Source organism: Herpailurus yagouaroundi, unplaced genomic scaffold (assembly GCF_014898765.1).
Source record: "Herpailurus yagouaroundi ecotype Mexico unplaced genomic scaffold, PumYag 140, whole genome shotgun sequence".
Taxonomy (NCBI): domain Eukaryota; kingdom Metazoa; phylum Chordata; class Mammalia; order Carnivora; family Felidae; genus Herpailurus; species Herpailurus yagouaroundi.
In genome coordinates, this window is record NW_024412395.1 from 34,241,013 (window position 1) to 34,259,531 (window position 18,519).

General features: G+C 36.5%; 1 protein-coding gene across 6 annotated transcripts in view; it reads left to right on the top strand.

Annotated features, from left to right (window-relative positions):
* Positions 1–18,519, top strand: part of RIF1 (replication timing regulatory factor 1) — a 71,291-nt gene that overhangs the window by 6,304 nt on the left and 46,468 nt on the right. For all 6 annotated transcript variants that reach the window (XR_005790291.1, XM_040475033.1, XM_040475037.1 and 3 more), the window contains exons 7-15: positions 581–770; positions 2,567–2,659; positions 6,996–7,134; positions 9,625–9,776; positions 11,164–11,281; positions 12,150–12,323; positions 12,537–12,647; positions 12,854–12,916; positions 13,182–13,282. Coding sequence is in view for 5 of the 6 variants with exons in the window: in XM_040475033.1 (XP_040330967.1) it covers positions 581–770; positions 2,567–2,659; positions 6,996–7,134; positions 9,625–9,776; positions 11,164–11,281; positions 12,150–12,323; positions 12,537–12,647; positions 12,854–12,916; positions 13,182–13,282 (1,141 nt within the window). In the remaining variant the exon portion in view is untranslated. The remainder of the gene's footprint in view (positions 1–580; positions 771–2,566; positions 2,660–6,995; positions 7,135–9,624; positions 9,777–11,163; positions 11,282–12,149; positions 12,324–12,536; positions 12,648–12,853; positions 12,917–13,181; positions 13,283–18,519) is intronic.

The window sequence follows — 18,519 nt, forward strand, 5'->3', positions numbered from 1 at the left end:
CTTTGTTGCTGTGATTTGTCTTACGTCGTTTTTCCATTCTTTAAAGTTTTCTTTAATTGAGCTATTTGCCTTAACTCTACTTAGTGTTCTGATGCCCTGAGTGATGCTCACATGTTACCATTCTCTGGCTATCTTCTAAAAGAATGTTAAATTTAATTGTATAAAAACATTGATACTAGGGATGCCTGGGTGGCTCAGTCAGTTAAGTGTCCGGCTCTTGATTTTTGGGTCAGGTTACGATCTCACAGTTTTTGAGATTGAGCCTCTAGTTGGGCTCTGCACTGACGGTGCGGCACCTGCTTGGGATTCTCTCTCCCACTTTCTCTCTGCCCCTCACCCGCTTGCGTGTGTGTGCTCTCTCTACAAATAAATAACCATTAAAAAAAAGTAATATGGAAATCTACAAATTAGCCAGTAAAAGTTCGATCTGTGTGTATGTATGCGTATATGTATATGTGTATGCGTATTCTGAAACAAATGGACTGTACTAGGTATATTTCTTTGTGCTGGTTATTTTCCTAGTAGTTTAGACATAAAAGGTGAGGTCAAGCTAATTTATTCGTTGACTTTTTTATTATAGGCTAATTGAACAAGCCCCAGTTCAAATGGGAGAAGAGTCAATTAGGTGGGCAAAACTGGTCATACCGTTAGTGGTTCATTCAGCCCAAAAGGTACATTTGAGAGGAGCAACTGCTTTAGAGATGGGAATGCCGTTGTTGCTTCAAAAACAACAAGAAATAGCATCTATCACAGAGCAGCTTATGACTACTGTAAGTATTACTTTAAGGATTTTTTTGGATACTGAATTGTAAATTTCTGGCCCAAGCTTAGAGCTCATAGTGGTATCATTTCATTATGATATAGGAAGTTCCTCTTCGAATAAAACATAAGTAATTGCTTAAGGTAGTGTAGGCACACTGCTCCTAGATTAAGGAAGGAGTGTCTATTCAGTGTTTGTAGGATCTAGGCATTTTACTTCACCAATGAATAGTGATTGAAAGGGATTGCATTTCTTTTTTTTTTTTTTTTAATGTTTATTTATTTTTGAGAGCAAGAGAGACAGAGCATGAGCAGGGGAGGGGCAGAGAGAGAGAGAGAGAGAGAGAGAGAGATACAGAATCAGAAGCAGGCTCCAGGCTGTCAGTACCGAGCCCTATGCGGGGCTTGAACTCCCAAAATGTGAGGTCATGACCTGAGCCAAAGTTGGGACACTTCAACCAACTGAGCCACCGAGGCGCCCCGAAAGGGATTGCATTTCTGGAAAAGGGAGAACATTAACTAATTTGAGTGCTATTTGGATTGTTTTACACAATCTCAATAGGTATAAATTTAAAGCACATAAGTGCATATAATGTATTGTTTACTAATAACTTTTCCTAATAAGCTTTTCTATCTTTATTTCTTGTAACAAATATTTATTTAGCACCTGTATATGCCAGGCATTGTTTTAGACACTGAATATAGCAAAGAACAAAAGGAACTTGTGGAGCTTATTGTCTAGTGGGAGAGGCAATAAAGAATACAGTATATTCAGTGAAGAACATGATGGAAAACAGACTAGATGAAGAGTGCCATTGTAGAGGAAGGGTGTGGCAGTCAGGGAAGGAAAAAGAATAGGATATTTGAGCAGTGATTTGAAAGTGGTACAAGAATTAGCTACTTGGATAATATGGAGTAAGTTAATTCCAGGCAGGAGAAACTGAGAGCAAAGGGCCCTGTTCTGATGGTTGTGTGTTAGTTGGTGTTCAGTGAACACTGGCAAGGGCAATATGATAGAGTGAATGAGGGTGAGAGGATAGGAGATGATGTCAGAGGAACAGAGGGCCAAATCACATAGGACCTTGGGAGATATTGTAAGGAATTTTTCACTTTCTTTTATTGAAAACTGTATTTGAAGGTTTTGAGTATTGAGCGTTATATGTACTGACTTGGGCTTTAAAGGGATTGTTGTGCCTGTGTTGAGAATAGACTCTAGAGGAGTTGAGTAGAAGAAGGGAAGGTACTTCAGAGGTAACTTCAGTAATCCAGGTGTAGTGAGGGAGCCTTCCAGATTTTAAAACCTGGGATTTTGTTTATTTTTTAAAATTCAAGAGGCCTTATGGTAATGTTTGGAGACTACTAAAGTAGCTCCAATGTCTTTGCAAGTTTTTTTATTTTGATAAATTTATTTTCCAAGAGTATATATAAAATTCTTCATAAATTTGAACTAAAATGTTCTCAGGTGTCTGCTACCCATGAAGCTGTTAATGTATTTTTAAGTTAAAATGTTATCATTTGAACTCTTATGGTATACATGCTGGTTTTCTGGGAAACGTATATTGGTAGAAGAAAATTAAGCTCAATTGATAGATGGAGGAATGGCCAGATTTGTGATAAGACAGTTATCGTAAGATGTTAATGGTATGTATTTATATTTGGAAATTCAATGTAAAACTTTCAGCTTTGCTATATACTTGGAAATTTTCTAATAAAATATTGGGAAAAGCTATTCAACTAAGATAGTCTGATACTGCATATTTTGTTTTCCCAAAAGTCTTTTGGTAAATATTTTTGCATTTGTTTGCAGAAATTACTTTCAGAACTCCAAAAGCTATTTATGAGTAAGAATGAGACTTACGTGTTAAAATTGTGGCCTTTGTTTGTCAAACTTCTTGGGAAGGTAAGTCCACAGATCATGAATATTTTGTAGTTTATACATGAGTTTCTTTCATGTCTTAACTTTACATAGTGGAGCTGATCCTATAGATGTAAATTCAGCTGCTTAATAAAATTTGTTTGCAAACCCACGGTAAATACTTTTGCTTTTCCAGTAAATTGCAAATCTGCATAATGGCAAAAGAGATCCACCCCAGCGTGCAGGTTCCCAGCTGAGGTAGAGCAACGTTATGCGCTGCCTTTTTATTTGAGCTCTCAGTATTCATTTGTAAACAGATGTCCTTTTCGTAATCCGCTTGGTGACATATTTTCCGCATTTTGTGCTTTTTCTTGGTGAATTTAGTTTTAAATGACCCTCAGGCTTAGTGCCAAAGTGTTGTCCATGATTCTTAAGCACAGGAAGATTATGTGATGTGCCCTGGGGAGAAATTATATGTATTATTTTTAAAAATTTTCTTTAATGTTTGTATTTATTTTTGAGAGAGAGAGAGAGAGAGCACACGCATGAGCGGGGAAGGGACAGACAGAGAGGGAGACGCAGAATGTGAAGCAGGCTCCAGGCTCTGAGCTGTCAGCACAAAGCCCAACGCGGGGCTTGAACCCACTGGCCACAAGATCATGACCTGAGATGAAGTTGGACGCTTAACCAACAGAGCCACCCAGGCGCCTCAGAAATTACATGTATTAGATGAGCTCTGTTCAGGCATGAGTTACAGTGCTGTTGGCTGTGAGTTCACTGATTATGAATCAACAATACATACGGTATCTTTAAACAAATAAATATAAGATTGATGTCGATTGGTTGACAGAAAAGGTTCTCATAGGAGCCTAACCTGCATCTTCCCTAGGAGCAAGGGCTCAGTACTTGCTAACACAGTGTTTGCAGTGGACTTTATAGAACTTAATTCTGATGAATAATGAGGATCAACCACGTGTTCTGTCTTCTTTAAGCCAGGTTTTTTTTTTTTTTTTAACGTTTATTTATTTTTGAGACAGAGAGAGACAGAGCATGAACAGGGGAGGGTCAGAGAGAGGGAGACACAAAATCTGAAACGCTCCAGGCTCTGAGCTGTCAGCACAGAGCCCGATGCGGGGCTCGAACTCACGGACCGCGAGATCATAACCTGAGCTGAAGTCGGCCGCTTAACCGACTGAGCCACCCAGGCGCCCCGCCAGGTTTTTTTCTAAGGAGAGGGGAGGTGTTTTTCTTTGCTGTGATAAATAAACCTATTTATCGTAACCGTCCTACGTACATTTCATTGTCATTAAATATATACACAAGTTTTGTAAACGTCACTATTATCTATACCCAAAACTTTATATTCGTCAACAGTTTTATATATGTTAAGCAAGAACTTCTTTAGTCTCCTAGCCCCAGCCTCTGGTAACTGCTGTTCTACTTGCTGTCTCTATGGATTTGCTAATTCTAGGCATCCCACATAAATGGAATCATGCACTATTTGTCTTTCTATTTATGGTTTATGCTAGACATTTTTTCAAGTTTTATGTTGTAGAAATTAACTAAATTTCATTCTTTTTTACAACTGAATATTTCATGGTGTGTAACTCAGTTTACTCATTTGTTGACAGATATTTGAGTTGTTTCTACCTTTCAGCTATTGTGAATAATTGCTGTGAACTTTGGTGTACAAATATCTTTTGTATTCTCTACTTTTCATTCTCTTGGATATATGTGTAAGAGTGGAATTGCTGGTTCCAAACTGTTTTCCACAGTGGCTGCACTATTTTTACATTCCTACCAGTAATACACCAGGGCTCCAATTTTCCCACATCCTTGCCAAACTTGTTTTTTTTTTTTTTGTTTTTTGATATGATAGCCATTCCAGAACATTTTGTTTTGTAAAACTGGGCCATTTTCATGTTTTTGACAATACAGTAAATAGTTCTCTTGGTGATTGCAGACATACAAGAAATAATCATAGTAATGGTGGGTTTTCCTGATTGGTGTGCAGTCTTCAGTAATTGTAAAGAGTTACTTGTAGGTAACTGCTGTCAAGCCAGTAAGACCGCATCTCTGCATCCATCATTTTCAGGATTGCTAGTAACTTGGGCATATTTCTCCAGAATAACCTTACATGTTTGTTGTGTCACAGGACCCAGCTTGCTTACATTTTTGTCCATGACAATACCTTTGGTAGTAATACCCAAAGTTGTATATAGTGGGGATAAAGGGTTTTTCTTTATACCATATGTTGAGGTAAAAGGTGACTTTCAGGCTGAGCTGTATTATGTCGGCCTTCTTGAAACATAAGTCTATTGGCCTAATGAATTTTTCACATTTAGGTGATTTTCGTATAAAGCCGTTTCCAGTGGAGCAGACTAGTTACGGCAACCAACCTCTTCTTTCTCTTTCCTGTTTGAATAACTTAGAATTTCTTTCTTCCTGGGCATTAACCTTGGGCAGAGGGCCTTCCCATTTTCCTGCTTCCCCTTTCTGGTTTTAATCATATTTGAAAGTACTTTAGCTCAGGGCTGTCCCACTGTGTCCAGTAGATAGCAGGTACTATTCCTTGTGAATCTTTTAGTCACTCTTAAGTTTGGTGTTTCCCTTTAATACGTTTTCTTAGTCGTAGTTTTTATTTGTATTTTTTTTCTAGCATGGTGCTGTTTATGGTAGTGCTTAGCTTTCACACCAGTTTGAACATTCTAGAGCTTTCCTTTTGCTTTTTCTCATGGTAATCCAAGTGATATCCATAGTAGTTATAGTGTAACTCAATAAGTTGTTTTGTGGCTGGTGGGTTTTTGTTTTTCTAGAGAGCAAGAGCACTGGGGAGTTGTTGGGGGGGGGGGGAGAGAGAGAGAGAGAGAGAGAGAGAGAGAGAGAGAGAGAGAGAGAATCAGCACCGTCTATGCCCAGCACAGAGCCCGATGTGGGGCTTGATCCTAGAGCCCCACCGTGAGATCATGCATAGCCTGATCTGAAATCCAGACTTGAATGTTTAACCGATTGAGCCACTCAGGCAGCCCTGCCCACTTTTTATTTGGGTGTTTCATTTTTGTTGTTGAGTTGTAGGGGGAGTTCTTTATTTTGGATGTTAACCCTTATAGGTCTGGGATTTTCAAATATTTTTCAAATATCTTTTCAATTGATAATATCCTTTGGTGCACAGGAGTTTTTAGTTTTTAAGTTTATTTTGAGAGAGAGAGAAAGTGAATGAGCAAGGGGAAAGGCAGAGAGAGTGAGAGAGGGTATCCCAAGATGTGGGGCTTGAACTCACGAACCATGAGATCATGCATGACTCAGGCTAAATCCAAGAGTTGAATGCTAAACCGACTGAGCCACCCGGGTGCCCAGGAGTTTTTAGTTTTGAAGTCCCATAAAAACTAGATTTTCTTTAATTGCCTGTGCTTTTGGTGTCATAGACATGAAATTGTTGCCAAATCCAGTGCCATGAATCTTTTTCCCTGTGCATTTTTGTAGGATTTTTATAGTTTTCGTTCTCATAACTTTTTATATTTGATTCCTTTTGAGTTTATTTTTGATTTGTGTTGAATCTGTAGATTGCCGTGTGTAATAATTGACATTTTAATGGTATTAAAAAATCTTTCTATACATGAACATGGGATGGTTTTCCATTTATTTAGGTCTTTTTAAATGTTTTTCGGCAATACTTGATAGGTTTTAGTGTACAAGTCTTTCACCTCCTTGGTTAGATTTATTTCTAAGTTTTAATTCTTTTAGATGCTATTGTAAATGGAAATACCTGATTTCCTTTTCAGATTGTTCATTGCTGTTGTGTAGAAACACAGGTGATTTTTGTGTGTTGATCTTGTATACTGAATTTATTAGCTCTACTAGCTTTTACTTATGGATTCTCTAAGCAAGTTATTTTTTGTTATTTATATTCTGTTCAGTTTGGATGTGATTTACAGCCGGTTGAGATTGCGGTTTCATTTTTAATGTATTTTTCCTTGTTATTCATAATTTACTTGTCATCTGTCCATTTTTCCCTTAACGTTTTGTCTTTTTGAGTATATTTTTAAAAACTATTTTTATTAGTTTCAGGGTTCAACATTTCTTACTTTTTTTTAATTACTGATTTCCTTACGGATACTGTTATGTTGGTAAAATTTGAGATTTTTCTTAAACCTTCCTCATTTTCTCTATTGTCAGAAATGTTCTGTGTTATGCATTATGTACTTTATGGAGCCTTATATTTTGTGATCTTGAGTTTTGAGTGTACGTATAAAAATCAGTACATTTTAAACTTAAGTTTTTAAGACTTTACATAGCTAACACTGAATGAATTAGGTTAATAATAGTGCCTGTATATTGTTTTAGTCAGGTAAATAACTTTCTAATGATTTTTCATTTTTAGACCTTGCATCGAAGTGGGAGTTTCATTAATTCTCTATTACAGCTGGAAGAACTAGGATTTCGTAGTGGAGCACCCATGATTAAAAAAATAGCATTTATTGCCTGGAAGAGTTTAATAGATAATTTTGCTTTGAATCCAGGTAAGTCAGTCTTATTTAAAATTTTTGATTTTTCTATGGATTTCACTCAAGCAAGATGAAAAGAACAAAGCTTTTCTGATCTTTTGGGCTTTATATTGAAATAACCTGTTAAATTTTTTTTTTTATTTTAAGAGAATAAACTTGTAGCTAAAAATAGAATTTAAAAGGCTAGGCATTTTTGAAATTTACAGCTAAAAAATTATGATTGCTATGGAACAAAAGTATCAGTGACTGATGAACTTTTTCAGGACCTTTGGAACAGTACCTAATAGTGGGTCATTGCTACTAATCTATAGAATTGACTCCTTTTGATTTACTTTATCTTCCTGTTACCTAGCGGAGGTGTTTGATATATAGTTGACCCTTGAACAGTGTGAGAGTTAGGGGCACCAACACCCCACCACAATTGAAAGCCTGTATATAACTTTTGACTCCCCCCACATTTAACTACAATTTGCCCACTGTTGACCAGAAGACTTACCAATAACATAAATAGTTGATTAACCTGTATTTTGTTTATGTATTGGAAACTCTGGTCTTAGGATAAAGTAAGCTAGAAAAAAGAAATGTTAAGATCATAAGAGGAAATATCTTTACTATACTATAAAAAAAAAAAACTGTATAAGGGGACCGATGCAATTCAAACCTATATTGTTGATGGGTCAACTGTAAATATGAGAAAGTATGTAGCCCAAAAGTAGATCAGCATGAGTACCCACTTACCTTAGATATAAACAATATTGGATGTTTATAAGATCTGCTAAGTAATGTTGATTTCATGTTATATTTTTCTCTGGTGAAGATCATTAATCCCTTTTTCCTTAGTGTGTTTTATAAAGTGATTATTTTTATTACCTATAATTTTATTGAAAATGTTGGTAAAAGTACATTGCCAGGCACAAATTGTAAATATTACCTTTTTGTTTATGAACTGGTAATGCAAGTTAGCGTTCTGGACTAAACCTATTGGACTTGTGTAAAAGTTGAGTGTTAAAGCATAAAATAGACATAACTTAAAGAAGGTAAATAAAATGCTATCTCATTTGAAATAAGTCCAGAGTTAAAAAGTCTGGCCCTGGTATTATGGATCCAAGAAGTCTTAAGGAATCAGCTGCCTGCCTTTCTCTTCTGTTATCTTCAGTATGTCTTAATTATAGACTACAGGAAAGGGAGAAGGCAGAAGAGCAAAAATGAATTTCTTCCCAGCTGAGCCATCTATCGCTAGAGCTTTCGAGAAATTCTACATACACTTACCTTTAAATCTCATTGGGTAGAATGGCTAAATGGGAGACTGAGTAAAGGAATAAAATATTGGGTATCCATCACTGTCCTGAGTGAAAGAGGTAACTAAAAATATGGTAACTGTCAGTTTCTGCTGTAGGGATATTATTGTAGCACTCTTCTCATAAGTACAGTAAGGGTTCAAAAAGGATTAGAGTATTTGTTTGCACAGTGGTTTGACTTTATTTTCTTTATAGAAATGTTAATTGTGCAAGCTAAATGGCAAATTAACTGTCAGAAATATTAATGCCATTTCATCAAATAACACAGCTGGACAGATGTTTCAAAATCCCTATTAAGTCTTTTTGATAATTTACTTGAGCACAGAGGTCTTCTTATGTATCCCCAGTTGTTATCACTCACATGGAACATTAGGCTGGATGGTTTGTTGTGGAGGACTGTCCCATGTGTTGAAAGAAGTTTAGCAGTATCCCTGGGTGCATTCTAGATGCCAGCAGCATTCTCTATACCTCCTGCCTCTCCGGTCTAACAGCCAGAGATGCCATATATGTTGCCAAATGTCTCTTGGGAAAATTGTCCCTGGCGCACACACAGTATCTAATAAACATTATTTATTCTATTTATTTATTTATTTATGGCCATCTTAAGTACAGTCTAGTTGTATTGGAGTTTGTCAAAGTGAAAATTTGAGGTGTAACAAGAACAGTTGTTGGTTTAAAAAAATTTTTTATAAAGTATTTTTTATTTTTGAGAGAGAAAGCACAAGCAGGGGAGGGGCAGAGAGAGAGAGAGAGGGAGACACAGAACCTGAAGCAGGATCCAGGCTCTGAGCTGTCAGCATATAGGGCCCGAGGCGGGGCTCAAAGTCAAGAAACATTAGATCATGACCTGAGCCGGAGTGGGATGCTTAACTGACTGAGCCACCAGGTGCCTCCCAAAATAATTTTTTTTAATGTTTATTTTTGAGAGAGAGAGAAGGAACGTGAGCTCCAGGCTCTGAGCTGTCAGCACAGAACCCGACACGGGGCTCGAGCACATGAACTGTGAGACTATGGCCTGAGCCAAAGTTGGACGCTTAACCGACTGAGCCACCCAGACGCCCCTAAAAAAAATTTATTTTTAATCTATTCTCTTGCGATGATAAAAGGAGACTTACATACTTAGTTTTAAAATTTAGTTTTTAGTAAAACCACAAAACTTATCTTAACTTCTTACATGTTTTTGCCCACGTGCTTATTTTCTTTTAAGAAATATTATGCAGTGCGAAAAGATTGAAGTTGTTAATGCAGCCTTTGAGTTCCATCCACGTGAGAACAGAAACTCTAGCACTAACAAAACTAGAAGTCTGGTGGTATTTACTAATGAGACTTGGACCTCATCTTCCTGCTAATTTTGAACAGGTAATACAAGTTTTGGCTCTAATGATTGGAGTTTTTTAATGTGTTCTTAAATTCTTAACAGTCTGTTCTTTCAGTATTACATTTGCTGTGTTAGCAGATCACAATATATAAAAAATCTTTTCTTCCTAACACAGAATTTTTTATTTCCCTCAAAAGATTCTCCAGTTGTGTGAAATGGAGCCTCTAAAGCTTTCTCAACCAGCAAACACTCAAATATCTAACTCTAAAGTCATTTTGAAAGATTTTTGAAAGGAAATTCCATAACATTTAGAATGTAATTGAGAATAAAATCAACATTACTGAAATAGAAATCAAGTGCTACACTTGGTTGATAAAAGTTGGATCAGTTCTTATTTTTTTGTAACTTTCTAGGCTACAAAATTGTAACATCCTCTATCTAATCTGAGGACCATAGGCTTTGGCCCTCTTCCTCCTTGCTGGTCAGGTCATGCTGGCAGCCGCTATGGTGGACCCACTGGGGCCCAGCAGCAGCTTCTCCACCCCCCTGCTGGCGCCATCTTGCCAACTGCCCTTGCTGGCATTTAGACATAAAGTTTATTTAATCTTACTTATACTTCCTTTATTTTTGCAATGAATCCCATGTTTGGTTTCTGAATATTTGTACAATAAGTAAAAAAAAGGATAGCTCTGATAATTTCTTTTATCTTTTTCATTTCTTTATCTGGGTTTTTGGAGTACATTTTATTTTTAAATCTGTAGTCTTAGTCTTTTTGTCTATATACACAATTGCACAGCAGTGAGTATAGTATATTCTTCGGGTTTTGTAATATACTGGAATTTTTAGCAAGTTTGTAAAATTTTAATTAATGTATTAAAGATTTTAAACTTAATAGCATGAATTAATTAGAATTGGGCATTAATGGTAATAGGTAATTTGAGATCATAATTTTTCCAAATTCTACCATTATGAGGTCCTAGTAGGCTTATTTTACCCAGTTGTCCCACACATTCATTGGTTGAAGTTATGCATTGGCTAGATTTGATTGGTACTGGAATGATCTTAGAAAATGAGCTTGAGGTTGTCTTAGTTTATATTTTCTTAGGGTGAATTTTTTAAAAGCTTAAAATGAGTCTCTACCAATAGCATTAAAACTCAGGCATTATTTACAGATATAATTTCCCATTTGGAATTTAGTAACGAAACTTACAGGTATTACACATGGCAAATATAGTTGTAATAAAAATGTTTACTTTTCCAATTTTAGTATTTAGGCAGTGCATCCAAACAGCCAGTAGGATTCAACATATCAAAAGAATTTAGATTGCTTCTTAAATTTAACTGTATTATGCAAGACTTTAAAAAAATTATGGAAAATTAGGTAGTTTAGAGATAGTTTCCCTTTCTTTTTGTTTTTAACCCCAATAGGTGTGCGTGCCTCTGATTCAGAGTACAATAAGCATCGATTCTAATGCTTTACCTCAAGGCAGTTCATCTCGTGTAGCTACTTCTCCCGGTTTAAATCCCATGACTCCTATACACAAAGGTAAGGTAGACATACTTGGTTCTTTTTCTGTTTTTAAAAAGGACTTGAAATGAAACCTTTGCTAAGTGTTACTCATATAAAATGAAGCACTTCGTAATTTTGGCTCCCTTATCACAAAATCCATCCTATACTCTTGTTTTCCTTATGTGTTACTGTTGTACTTGCATTGTTGTAGTTGAAGATCTGCGTTTTTCTACTGTATCTGTGAGATATATTACAAATGACTGTTGAGTTTGTTTCGGAACCAGAACCTTAGAGTTATTATTAAAAACAACAGATCTTAACAGATGTTTTTTAAAAAGTGGCTTAGCATATATAGTATTGAAAGAAAATTATTTGCTGTATATTATTTTGTTAGTTATTATAGTCAGATTTTTATATTTAAGTGTTAGAAATGTGTGCATATTAATATTTCATAGTATTATTATCTTAATTTAAGTGGTATCTGACACAGGCACCTGGGTGGCTCAGTCAGTTAAGCGTCTAACTTCGGCTCAGGTCATGATCTTGTGGTTTGTGAGTTCAAGCCCCAAGTTGGGCTCTGACGCTCAGCCTGGAGCCTCATTCAGATTCTGTGTCTCCCTCTCTCTCTGCCCCTCCCCACTCATGCTCTCTTTCTCAAAAAATAAGTAATAAAACATTAGAATTGGTAAGTGACAGTAATCTTGTTATTAACCTACTAATTAGGAACTCTTACAGGTTTTAAACAAGAACTCAACTTTTATTTCAGAAACAAAGTATTTACTTTTATAAATATATTTCACTGAAATGAAGTAAACAAAATATGTTCATTTGGTTAGCTAATTTAGCTTATGTAACTTACCTTTTTTTTTTCTTTTTTCTTTCTTTCTTTTTTTTTTTTTTTAAGGTCCTTCCCCATATGGAACTCCTGTGACTCCTCGGATGAACTTAAGTTCAAATTTTGGTGGAATGGCCACAATCCCCTCTATTCAACTTTTGGGACTTGAAATGCTGCTTCATTTTTTGTTGGGTCCAGAAGTCTTGAGTTTTGCTAAGCAAAACAAACTTGTACTGAGCTTAGGTATTTACTTTTTAAAAACCGTTCAGATCATTGTACATTGGGGTGACAAGACATGCTTTTTTCCCCCACAGCCAAAATATTCTGTAATTCTGTGTGATATAAGCATAAATCTTTTTAATAGAAAACACATGTCGGACCACCTAAAATTTTACATTGATACATTTATTTCATAAGGCTTTGGATCGGCATAATTGTCTTTTTTTTCTTTTTTAGAGCCACTCGAACATCCATTAATCAGCAGCTCTTCTTTTTTTTCCAAACATGCAAGTACGCTTATCACTGCTGTTCATGATAGCTTTGTTGCGGTTGGAAAAGATGCTTCTGGTAAATACTTAAGAGAAGATTTTTTTGTTTGTTTAAACCTGTGTTTAAAAAAGTAGATGTTTCATAAACTGACTACAAGGCTGAATATTATAAGAATTCTGTTTTAGACTAAGAATGGCTCAGCTTCTTTAGCATAAAGGTAAAAGGGTGAGCCTTTATAGTACTGTCTGCTTCATTTCTAAAGTTTGTTTTGTTTTGTTTGGCAGAGGCAGTTGTCAATGCTATTTGGAAGGAACTAATTAGCTTGATGAAATCAATCATTGAATCAGGTAACTACTATAATACTGATCAAATAATTTTTATAGAACTCAGTGAATTGTTTGGCTTTTATAAATAAAATTATTTTAGAGTCAATTTTTGAAGCATGTAGCTTCCAGACTTTAATTTTCTTTTAAACAAGGCAATTTATTGATTTACTTTAAAAATTAGTCTCTCTTAGCTAAGTATATGTTTTTATTCCTAAAAATACTGTATTTTCACCCCTAAAAATACTTGCATGTTTAGAACCACATTCTTCCTTTTCCTTTTTGATAGGTAACAAAAAAGAGAGACCAGGTTCTGAAGTTTTGACACTCTTACTAAAATCGTTAGAAAGCATAGTAAAGTCAGAAGTATTTCCTGTATCAAAAACATTGGTAAGTAAGATAATTCATGCTGGAATTTAAAAATCATATTCTGAAATTGAATTTTTTATTGGAAAAAATACTACTTACACAGACCATGTTTTGAGAAGACATTTTGTATCAAGTATTTATCGGCAATTTAGCCCTGTAATAAATGTTATTCCATTGACTTCAGAGTCGTCTGAAACCTCAGTAAAGTAAATGACTATACCGGCAATACAGAACTATTCCACTGTCATAAGAATGAGCCATACAGAGAAAATTGGGGTTAAGAACATGAACTGTGAACTGAGCTAAACATTAATTTTATAAGATTGCCTACCTCCATTAATTGTTAGTTTGTACATTTAAGCTGGTAATAATCTTTGGAACTTGTGCAATTTAAATTAACCCTCCTTAACTGAGATAAGTATTTTGGTATTAAAGACTTTTTTTTATCCTATAGTAGAGAAGGAAAAAACCAGTTGGATATACTTTTTTATAATAGTGAGTCTCCCCAAGATAAACTGCAGATGAAATAGACTGTACTTAAATTCCTTCTGAGTCTCTGTGTACTGGGACAGCAATAACTACCATGGCAGTAGATCATAGTGGTTAATAGCAAGGGCTCTGGAGCAGACTAGGTTGAATCGCAGCCAAATTATTTATTAGCTGAGTGAACTTGGGAAGTTTATCTCCTCCCTTACCTTTTTTTAAGGGAATGTAGTAGTTTTATGATTAATACGTGAAGGGTATGATGAGCCAGAAATGAAATAAATGAGTCCACAAATACAATTTATTATTATTATTATCATTAGTGTTTGATTCAAATGAGAATGTGAAAACATACTCACCAACATAACCTTTTCTTTCCTTTTTTTTTTTTTAAGTTTATTTGTTGAGAGAGGGAGGGAGGGAGAGAGAGTGCACACTGGAGGGGCAGAGAGCAAGAGGAAGAGAGAGTATCTCAAGCAGGCCCCGCACTGTAAGCACAGAGCCCGATAATGGGACTTGAACTCTAGAACCCTGAAATTATGACTTGCGCTGATACCGAGAGTCAGATGCTTAACGTACATCCACCCAAGCGCCCTAAACTTTCTATTATACCATTATGTCACTGAAGTTAAAGTCGTTCAAGTTAATACCAGTACAATATTTTTGGATGGCAGTTTGATAGGCTCTGTCACATTTGAGAGGTGTGTCTTTATTTTTTTTTTTTGTTTCTTGTTTGTTTTACTTTAATTTACATCCAAATTAGCATATAGTGCTATAATGATTTCAGGAGTAGATTCCAGTGATTCATCCTCTATGTATATAACACCCAGTGCTCATCCCAACAAGTGTCCTCCCGAATGCCCCCTACCCATTTAGCCCATCCCCCCCCACTGACAACCCCTCCAGCAACTTTCAGTTTGTTGTCTGTAAGAGTCTTATGTTTTGCCTTATCCTTGTTTTTACATCATTTTTGCTTCTCTTCCCGTATGTTTATCTGTTTTGTATCTTAAAGTCCTCATATGAGTGAAATCATATATTTGTCTTTCTCTGACTGGCTAATTTTGCCTAGCATAATACCCTCCAGTTCTATCCATGTAGTTGCAAATGGCAAGATTTCATTCTTTTTGAGTGCCATTCTTTTAATACTTCATTGTGTGTGTATATGTGTGTGCACATCTTTATCCATCCATGGACATTTGGGCTCTTTCCATAATTTGGCTACTGTTGATAGTGCTGCTATAAACATTGGAGTGCATGTACCCCTTTGAATCAGCACTCCTGTATCCCTGGGATAAATACCTAGTAGTGCAATTGCTGGGTTGTAGGGTAGTTCTATTTTTAATTTTTTGAGGAACTTCCATACTGTTTTCCAGAGTGGCTGCACCAGTTTGCATTCCTCTTTTTCCACATCCTCACCAAATCTGTGGTTGCCTGAGTTGTTTATTTTAGCCCTTCTGACTGGTGTGAGGTGGTATCTCATTGTGGTTTTAATTTGTATTTCCCTGATGATGAGTGAAGTGTTGAGCATTTTTTCATGTATCTGTTAGCCATCTCAATGTCTTCTTTGGAGAAGTGTCTGTTCATGTCTTTTGCCCATTTCTTCACTGGATTATTTTTTCGGGTGTTGAGTTTGATAAGTTCTTTATAGGTTTTGGACACTAACCTTTTATCTGAGATGTCATTTGTAATAAATACCTCCTCCCATTCTCTCGGTTGCCTTTTAGTTTTGCTGATTGTTTCCTTTGCTCTGCAGAAGGTTTTTATTTTGATGAGGTTCCAGTTGTTCATTTTTGGTTTTGTTTCTCTTGCCTCCATAGTAAGAAGTTGCTGCGGCCAAGGTCAAAGAGATTTTTTTGCCTCCTTTCTCCTGTAGGATTTTTTTTTTTTAAATATAATTTATTGTCAAATTGGCTAAAATACAGTGTGTGAAGTGTGTTCTTGGTTTTGGGGATAGATTCCCGTGGTTCATTGCTTACATACAACAACACCCAGTGCTCATCCCAACAAATGCCCTCCTCAGTGCCCATCACCCATTTGCCCCTCTCCCCCACCCCCTCATCAACCGTCACTTTGTTCTCTGTAAGAGTCTCTTACGGTTTGCCTTCTTCCCTCTCTCTCTTTTTTTCCCTCCTTTTCCCATGGTCTTCTAAGTTTCTCAGGATCTACATATGAATGAAAACACGTATCTGTCTTTCTCTGACTGGGTTATTTTATTCAGCATAATACCTTCCAGTTTCATCAACGTTCCTGCAAATGGCATGATTTCATTGTTAATCATTGCCAAGTAGTATTCCATTGTATATATAAACCACGTCTTCTTTATCCATTCATTCGTTGATGGACATTTAGGCTCTTTCCATATTTTGGCTGTTGTTGAAAGCACTGCTATAAATACTGGGATACATGTGCCCTATGAATCAGCACTGCTGTATCCTTTGGATAAATTCCTAGTAGTGCTATGGCTGGGTTGTAAGGTAGTTCTATTTTTAATTTTTTGAGGACCCTCCACACTTTCCCAGAGCGGCTGCACAAGTTTGCATTCCCACCAACTGTGAAAGAGGATTCCTGTTTCTCCATATTGTTGCCAGCATCTGTTGTTTCCTGACTTGTTAGGTTTAGCCACTCTGACTTGTGTCAAGTGGTATCACAGTGTGGTTTGATTTGTATTTCCCTGATGATGATTGTTGAACATCTTTTCATGTGTCTGTTGGCCATGTCTATTCATGTCTTCTTCCCATTTCTTCTTCACTGGATTATTTGGTTTTTTGGGTGTGGAGTTTGGTAAGTTCTTTATAGATTTTGGATACTAGCCCTTTATCCGATATGTTATTTGCAAATATTTTATCCCATTCTGTCATTGCCTTTTGGTTTTGTTGGTTGTTTCCTTTGCAGTGCAGCAGCTTTTTGATGAGATATGTTGAGTAAGAAATGGCTACGGCTGAGGTCAAAGATTGTTGCCTGTTTTCTTCTGTAGGGTTTTGATGATTTCCTGTCTCACATTTAGGTCTTTCATCCATTTTCAGTTTATTTTTGTGCATCGTGTAAGAAAGTAGTCTAGTTTCATTCTTCTGCATGTTGCTGTCCAGTTCTCCCAGCACCATTTGCTAGAGACTGTCTTTTTTCCATTGGATACTCTTTCCTGCTTTGTCAAAGATTGTTTGACCATCCATTTGTGGATCCAATTTCGGGTTCTCTATTCTATTCCATTGGTCTATGTGTCTGTTTTTGTGCCAATACCATACTGTCTTGATGATTACAGCTTTGTAGTAGAGGCTGAAGTCTGGGATTGTGATGCCTCCCACTTTGGTTTTCTTCTTCAGTATTACTTGGGCTATTCGGGGTCTTTTGTGGTTCCATACAAATTTTAGAATTGTTCTAGCTTTGAGAAGAATGAATGTGTAGATTGTTGGGGTAGTATTGACATTTTAACAATATTCATTCTTCCAGTCCATGAGCACGAAATTGTTTTACATTTTTTTGTGTCTTCAATTTCCTTCGTAAGTTATCTATAGTTTCCAGCATACAGATCTTTTACATCTTTGTATAATGTATTTTATGGTTCTTGGTGCAATTGTAAATGGGATCAATTCGTTGATTTCTCTTTCTGTTGCTTCATTATTGGTGTATAGAAATGCAACTGATTTGTGTGCATTGGTTTTTGTACCCTGCTACTTTGCTGAATTCAGGTATCAGTTCTAGCAGCCTTTTGGTGGAGTCTTTCGGGTTTTCCACGTAGAGAGTATCCTGTCATCTGCGAAAAGTGAAAGTTTGACTTCTTTGCCAATTTTTATGCCTTTTATTTCATTTTGTTGTCTGATTGCTAATGCTAGGACTTCGAACCTATGTTAAGCCACAGTGGTGAGAGGGACATCCATGTCATGTTCCCGATCTCACGGGGAAAGCTCTCAGTTTTTCTCCATTGAGGATGATGTTAGTGGGCTTTTCACATGGCTTTTATGATGTTTAGGTATGTTCCTTCTGTCCTGACTTTGAGGGTTTTTACTAAGAAAGGATCCTGTATTTTGTCAGATGCTTTTTCTGCATCTGTTTACAGGATCATATGGTTCTTATCCTTTCTTTTACTAATGTGATGTATTACATAGATTGAGTTGTGAATGTTGAACCAGCCCTGCAACCCAGGAATGAATCCCACTTGATCATGGTGAATAATTCTTTTTATATGCTGTTGGATTCGATTTGATAGTATCTGGTTGAGAATTTTTGCATCCATGTGTATCAGGGATATTGGCCTGTAATTCTGCTTTTTTGTGGGGTCTCTGTCTGGTTTGGGAATCATGGTAATGCTGGCTTCATAGAATGAGTCCGGAAAATTTCTTTCCGTTACTACTATTCGAGCAGCTTGAAGATAGGTATTTTCTTTTTTTTTTTTTTTAATTTTTTTTAACGTTTTATTTATTTTTGAGAGAGACAGAGTGCGAGCGGGGGAGGGGGGGAGGGGTAAAGAGAGAGGGAGACATGGAATCTGAAGCAGGCTCCAGGCTCTGAACTGTCAGCACAGAGCCAGATGGGGGGCTCAAACTCATGAACCGTGAGATCATTACCTGAGCCGAAGTCGGACGCTTAACCGACGGAGCCACCCAGGTGCCCTGAGAAGGATAGGTATTAACTCTGCTTTAAATGTCTGGTACAGTTCCCCTGGGAAGCCGTCTGGGCCAGGACTTTTATTTGTTGGGAGATTTTTGATAAATGATTCATTTTCTTCACTAGTTAATGGGGGTCTATTCAAATTTTCTGTTTCTTCCCATTTGAGTTTT